This window comes from Calidris pugnax, unplaced genomic scaffold (assembly GCF_001431845.1).
Source record: "Calidris pugnax isolate Ruff unplaced genomic scaffold, ASM143184v1 scaffold46, whole genome shotgun sequence".
Classification (NCBI taxonomy): Eukaryota; Metazoa; Chordata; class Aves; order Charadriiformes; family Scolopacidae; genus Calidris; species Calidris pugnax.
In genome coordinates, this window is record NW_015090769.1 from 112,219 (window position 1) to 119,890 (window position 7,672).

The window sequence follows — 7,672 nt, forward strand, 5'->3', positions numbered from 1 at the left end:
GTGACCCGCCACGGCGAAAACCATGGCAACGGCCGGTCCCAGCCGGTAACGGCCCGGCCCGGCCTTCATTTTGTGAGGTGAGGTCAGGCCCAGGTGGCGGCGGAGAAAATGGAGTGGCCGGGGCCCCGGGGGTGTCCCCCTGCGGCTCCCCCCCATCACCGGCAACCGCCCCAAGGGGCCCTTGGTGGATTTTTTTTGAGGGGAAAAAAAAAAGGAGAAAGAAGGCAAAAAAAAAATAACCCCAAAAACATTCTCTCGAGAGAATCCCGGAGCATCACGGAGCTCTCCGGGTTTATTTTCGGGCTGGATGAGGAAGGCCAGGCGGGAAGATGACGCCTGCCAGCCCCTGGGCTTTCCTAGGATAAAAAACTTCATCCCAAACTCGTGAAAGGACAGGTAACAGAAGAAGAGAAGATCTGCCCCAAAGCGTGAGGGACAGACGTGTCCTTCATCAGCCAACCAAACGCTCCGTCTTTGAAAGATCACAAGAAAATTGAGGATGGGGAGCACACCCCACCGGGCCAAGCCGGGCTGGTGGCAGCATGGAGGGAGAGCAGCCATTCCCACTCTGGATCCATGGCCGAACGCTTCTCCTCAGCCCACGGCCAGGACAACGGGAGCCGGGAGGGACATCGGTCTGCCCGGCCAAGCCATGACACCATCACACCTTCTCCTAAGAGGAGAGGAACTTCTACAGCCCAGAACAGAGACACCCCCATCCCCAATTCATCTCCTTGCACTTGGAAGAGAGCAACACCAAAACGAAGTGTCTGTGTGACACACCACTGCTTTGCACCAAAAAACCCCCAAGCTGCCTAAGCCATTTTGTAGGACCACGATATGGAAATAAAACCTTGCCCCCATGGCTCTGGAATAAACCCCATCCCCGGACTCAGACCATGGAGCGGGAGGAGAGGAGACCAGGGCCACCCTCACCTGGTGGTTCTTCATCCAAGAGCTTCCCTGAACCCTGCCATTTCTCCGTTTTCCAGGCTACATTACAATATTCCCCGACAGCTACGTTATAAGACGCCGATCTAATAAAAACCTGCGTTAGAGACCACTACATCCAGAGTTTAAAAATCAAGGGATTCCACAAAATCATTAGTCAGACCTATTTCAGACCATCTACTTGGAGTCTGTTGACAGGCGACCTTGCAGAGGAAATCCCTCCTTGAAGGGAGGAGATACCACATACATCTATTTTTTAAGGCAAGACATACTGACAGCAGCGAGGAAGTCGCCCCATGCTCAGTATTTACAGGATTTATACCCTCCGCAGCGCGACCGACTGCACAGAGGACGAGGCAGCACAAGACTGAACTCCAGAGATGTCGACCAGGGCTCTGCAAAACAATCTTCCCTCAAAAAAAAAAAAGGAGTTTGCTTTACTCTTTTGTTAGCCTGTGTGTAAAGCAAAGAATTCAAACCAGATGTTTCAAAATAAGAAAGACAATGGAAATATCACCACTTTCAGAAAAATACTGCCACCAGCAGTTAATAATTTGGGATAACTGCCCTGATACTGTGACCTTTATCCTCTGAAGCCATCAGGCATATCCTTTAGCTAAATAAAGACATAGTTCTATTATTCTCCCTTCAGCTTTCATAAGTGTTGCTGTCTCAATCATTTGGGCTCGACGGCGGAAGATGAAAGCAGGGCTGCTGCCCAGTTACGTGCACCCATTTAAGCCTTCACAGCAATAAAACACAATTTAACGGAGACCTCGCAGAAAGTTTGTGGAAGGAATCAAACACAGACCTCCAAAGTCACCAAGTACCCTAAGAAAAAGGCCACGCTTCCTCCAATATCCTCTTTTAAAACCTCAGAGCACAAGGACAGAGGCATCACACCATGGAAGAGTTCTCCTTAGGGTCCTGCAGAATTCAGAGCATGACGACTATTCCAGAAAAAACAACCCCAAACTAAACAAAAAATGCCACTTTCCCACAGGGACACAGTGTGTTTGTGTGTTGATTTGAAGGAAAGAAGAGGGTCGGGTGGCCGAGTCCAGCCTTGGAGGTTTGCTTCCACTTAGCTGGGCCAGAAGATGATTAATTAAATTTATTTTTCTTGAAGATGATACCCCCGAGGTCTCAAGTATCTCGAGGTGGACTCGGCTTTTCCAACAGCTCCACCTTCCTGCGAGACAGAAGTTTCACTGAAGTTGGACCAAAGAAGACAAAGTTTAAACTTAGAAGTATTAAGAGAGAGAGAGACACCCAGGAACTCCTGGCTCTGGAGAGGGTTTGACTTCAGAAGACTCGTAGCACAGCCTGCAGAGAACTTCACAACCTCAACGAGAGAGCTCACAACAAGCAGTCTTTGCATCTCTTCATGCTGATCCAGCAGCAGTACACAAAAAAAAACAGGCTTCCTTTTGCAGACTAGATCTTATCCATGCTCTAAAACACCCTTTTGATCGTTCTTAGAAAAAAATAAAAAATAAAAATGAATGGGATGCTCAGTTGGGTAAAGTTAGAGAACGACTGACCCCCTGAAGAGCCCCGTCTGCGGTTCCCAACAGCCTCTGCCCATCCACAGGTAACCGAAGGAACATCCCAACCCTTACTCAGCCAACAGCTTCATCTGCATTAGCAAATATGCAACAGTTTTGCCTCAGTCCATTCAGCAATCTCTTGTATACTCCCATCCAAAAATATTTGGCAAGGAAGGAAGACAAACAAGGAAAGAAAAGGCAACGCAGCCGGGATTTTTCTTTTTTCCCCTGGAGTTGTTGTATCTACACAAGTCAAAAGCTGCGATGGATCTAGTCAGTGCGGAGAGAAACTGAAGCAAAACCAATTTCAGCCCTTCCTCCAAGTGTCAAGGAAGGAAACTTTAATGGAGCTGTGTCTGCATTTAAAATAAAAACACTGAAATCCCCCAAGAAACTTTGCCGTCGATTTTGTCACCGCGTCCTTCAGTGCAGCACACACTGGGAGACACAGACACAACGAAGAGAAGCTGCGAAGGGGATCTGACTCCCGACCCCCAGATCACACACAGGGAGACACAGACACAACGAAGAGAAGCTGCGAAGGGGATCTGACTCCCGACCCCCAGATTATCTCCCTGCCTCCTCTTCCCCCCAATTCCTTCTCCGCAGTAGGTCCGGAATAATTACACACCAGCTCCCGGCGCTGCAGAAACGCCAGGCAGAGGAGCAAGATTTTGGTTTAGCCTTGTCTGACCCCTCATCAAAGCCTTCTCCCTCTACAGACTTTCTTCTGTTTCTTCTGGCACCAGAAAACGCGCTCAAACCAGGTCCTATTTTTAAACTTAGCTTCAAGGTTTAGGAAAGAAAAAAAAAATTACATTTTTTAAAGTTTAACGCGGAGATATTGCCAGGTTTGTATTTCAAATCTTGAAAAATCAACTGATTTCAGAAAGACAATCCATTCAATTAGCTTTACGTCAGCTGAACTGTGATTATTGCTGGGTCACCTTTTCCAAGGAAAATATTATGTTTTCAGTTCTAAAAGCATTAAGGAAGTTTAAAAGCCAAAACACCACACACACACACATCACTAAGCACAAATTTTACCCAAGGAGTTTGTAGCAGTTCAATCACTTTAAGCAACAGCTCTTTTTTTTCACCTCCACAGAAAATCAGCTCAACTGCTTTCAAGAAACGGCTCTTGGGAAAGCTGCAAGTGAAAGACCTAAAGGTTTGGAAAGGTGAGTCCCAAATTTAAAATAAATTAAAAAAATCCTTATGAAATTAAGATCCACCTTCACTACAAATGCCAATTGTATTTTTATATGTGCAAGGAATCAGCCCCATCCTGAGCATCTCCAGGCTCCAGTTGCATTCACTGCTGGTATTTGCACCTTGAGGTTGGTTGGATGCTCAGCCCCGTGTCTGTGCCCGGGGACCAGGGCACCCCCAGGATGCAGGAGCAGAACCCCGGAGCCTGGGAAGCTGCTGCCAGACTCCAGGAATTTGCAGAATCATTCATTTTTGTCACTTGAGATGACGCAGGGTTTAGTTCCTCTCTATTACAAATTTTATACAAACGTGCCTTACGAAAGGTGTTCCAACTTACAAACAGTATCCAAAACCTCATGAAATTCTAAATTATATGTATTAACTTCAGCGGGGCTGGGATCAGACCTCCTCTTTACACAAGTGGTAATTTTTGTATGGGGAAACCTCTTCTCCCTCCTCGCAGAAACTGCATCCAACAATATCCTGTTACCACCTGAAATAAGAACGCTGTGGGGAGAGAGGATGTTCCCCTGGCTCAGCTAAAGAGGTGTTACTGTTCCCAATGTTCTCTGGGAAGCTCAGTCCCATCTTCATCGTCCTTCATCATCGCTTGCAACAGAGAGGGACACCAGCAGAGCAGAAACACTGGCACACCTTTCAAATTATTATAAATTCACAAAGAGCACATGCAAGTGGGGGCAAGTACTACAACAAAAGAGTCAGAATACCTGATTCTAATTTATTCAGGTGTTGGTACGAGCAATCTTTTTAGATATTCTTCAAAAAAAAAAAAAAAAAAAAAGGGGGGAAAACCTGTGTAATTTAGAGGGTATCTAGGGATTTGGGGTCTAAGCCCAGGAGTTAAGCCGGAAATCCCAGAGATGTGGAAAAAAAAAAAAAAAAAAAAAAAGAGGGTGCATACCTGTGTTAATTAGTAGGTAGCGATTACGCCAAGAGACACCTTTGGAGATGTACCCCTCGTTAGCACGATACAACTGCCTGACATGGAACCATCCATGACCCCAATTAACTCCTCTCTGCAAGGCAGAGGCACCTCCTAAATATCAAATTGAGCAAATTTGTCCCTTTGGCAGAAGTTTTATGGAGAAAGCTGAAAACCATCCCCTTCCCTCGATCACGCTGCTGGCAGAGGTCTTGTTTCACAGTATCTGGATAATCAAGTTCTTGCAGATTTCTCTCAGAAAAGCATCAGAAGTTGGAGAAAGTCTACAGAGGACATCAAAGATGGCAGTTTTTTCTTGGGAGCCCCCGTCAGTGCCCCTCCTGCCAATAATTCCTGCGCAGCTGATAAGGATCTGCTGTTTTCAGTTTCACACCTCAGCTCTCGCTGCTGGAACACCCCACGTCCCAGCAAACAGGGATTTACTACTCCCAGAGCTCCCCAAGCCCTTTCCCAGAGACAGGCAGGTCCCAGCTCTTACCCGTTACCTCTCCAGCATCAGCTGGGGTTGGAACCAGCAATAAATGAGGTTTCTACACCTCCTGCTCAATATATTGGATCTTACTGCACTATGAAGAAAAAAACCACACCTTGAAGGGCCAACATCAGGGTAACAGTATTTTTGACAATTTTTTTACCCTGTTACAGCCAGAATGTGGGTCAGAAACGGGGTGGAGGATTCAGAATCTGGCTTTAAAGTGATGCCTTGTAAATCTGTATGTCAGAACCACCCCGTTCACACACACATCTCATACACGAGTCAAAGGAAAAGCTTTACATTTTTGTCATAATAAAATGCTCCAGAGCGATAAGGAACTTTGAATTCTCGCTTTCAGATGTCAAGATTCAGGCATCTTAAGGAGGCTGGACTTTTAAAGAAAAAGTATTAAGACTCGTCCCACAGAGAACTGCCACAGCCAGGTGCTGCCTTTTCAGAATATTTCCTAGTGTCAAAATCCACAAGTCACTTCAAAAAAGACAGACCGATCCCCACGTACTGCTCTGTCAGGAAGAATCAAGTTGCAATTAAAAACTCCTCTGTTGGGAGAATTAGAATCTATTCTTTTTTTCCTACACGGCAGCTCAATGAGGAAGCCCCAAACCCTCTCTGCCTCGCACAAATCTCAATCAGTAGCTCAAAGTGCATCCTCTTTAGAACTTTTGCTATTCAAGAGCCCGTTCCTTTACTCAGCCGCTCGTCGCAGCTGCCGCCGCCGCGGAAGGAAAGAAGCCGGTGAGGAAGTTACAGGGAGCTGGTGAATCTCACGTGAAGAGTCAGAGCTGCCACACCACGTGTCAAATTTTAATTCTCTCCACACCTTTAGGACGCAGAGAACTTCTTCCTGGTGCCATCGCAGCAGAGTTTACCATCCCCAACGACGGAACTCACCTTTTTGAGGTGCTCATGTCCACAGGCTCATCTCCCGTCTGAACCTCCACTTTGATGGTCGCTTTCACCTCTCCGCTCTTTAATAATCCTTGCACTTTCCCAGCTCCAGGGTCTGTCTTGATTTTCATGTCGCCTTCAGCGTTTAGATCCGTTCCTAACAGTCCTTTCTCCATTTTTAGTTTTTTACTGTCCACATCGTTATGCGTTACCTCACGTTCTAAGGCTCGTTTCTGACTCCGTGTCCTGCATGCTTCCTCTGTCATTGTCAGGCTCTGGGGGGGGGAGAGAGGAGACACAAACGAGTTAACGTGCTGCAAAGAGAGTAAGTTGGACACAACACCTTCATTTCAAAACAGGGCAAAGTACAGCGGTTACCGCAAAAAAAAAAAAGGACTTCAGAAAGAGCCATAAAAGTTTTGCCAGTTTGCTCGCCTACCCTATCTTCGAAATACATCTCAGTCTGGAGCTATTAAGCACCCGGCATCACTCTACTTACACTTTTTAAGTCAGGCAAAAACAAACAAGCAAAAAAGCAAAACAAGAACACACACACACAAACCCCACCGAGTGTAAACTACAATCACCAAGGAGAAAGAAAAAAAAAAAACAAAACAAAAAACCCCAACCAACTTGCATTGGAGCAGGGGAGAATCTCCAAACCCCCCGGAGGAAAAAAAAAGTTTGGCTCTTTCCCAAAAGGCAGGAAGAATGTATGTATTTGCCTCCCATGCAAATAAAGGCAATTACAAAACTCTGGATTGGGATCTGCCTGGGGGTGCTGCCGTGCCTTGCTGAGGACCTGAGCCCCCCCTGTGAGTTTGGGGAAGAGGAGAGGATGGGGAGAAGGACCACCACACCCTGCGTGAGGAGAGGCTGCCGTGTCTCCTGCCAGCCCTGCAATACTCAAGTTGAGACTTTCTCCCCTCCTGGAGCAGGAGCCCTTTCACCCGCTGGGCTGGGGGTTTGGGGAGGAGGGGGGACCCCCAGATTTAACCCCTCTCCTGCTGGGGGGGGGGCCTGGAGCCCCGCTGCGGGCGGGCTGGGCCATCTCAGCCCCGTAACTCGGGTACCTGGGGACCCCCATCCACGGGACGCGGAGCTGAGTCAGGCTTTGATCCCATGACATCACTGGGCTCCACATGACCCTTCCCAGGATGCAGCCTGCGAGACAAAGCACTTTCCAGAAACCAGTCTGAGCCGGCGGCGGGCGACCCGCGGCGGGGACAGCCCTGCGCCCGCCGGACCCCGCATCCCTCCTCCTCCTCCTCCTCCGAGGGCACCCTCCGCTCCCCTCGGCTGCTGGGGACATCATCAGTCACCCAGGGGGTGACAGGAGGGGAGAGGGAGACAAACACACCCACACTCACCCCCCCGCTTTGATTATTTTAATTAATTTATTAATTTATTTAAAGCGTTCCTCCCATCAATTTATTTTTTTTTTCCCCCCTCCTCCTTTTAAATGGGATTTGAAGAGCGAGGCCGGCGCGCACAATAGTTGAACAAAGTCCGAAATCGCCCTTTTGAGAGTAGAAGCCTCATCCGAGCGACCACGAGTTTCTCTGGATGGTGGTGGATGAAATATATATATTTAATTTGATAATTTTTGGG

General features: G+C 47.7%; 1 protein-coding gene across 3 annotated transcripts in view; it reads right to left on the reverse strand.

Moving 5' to 3' along the window:
- GATAD2A (GATA zinc finger domain containing 2A) overlaps positions 1 to 7,672 on the reverse strand; it is a 48,184-nt gene that overhangs the window by 14,672 nt on the left and 25,840 nt on the right. For all 3 annotated transcript variants that reach the window (XM_014938428.1, XM_014938422.1, XM_014938436.1), the window contains exon 3: positions 6,065 to 6,336. In XM_014938428.1, coding sequence (XP_014793914.1) covers positions 6,065 to 6,327 — 263 coding nt within the window. In that variant the 5' untranslated portion in view covers positions 6,328 to 6,336. The remainder of the gene's footprint in view (positions 1 to 6,064; positions 6,337 to 7,672) is intronic.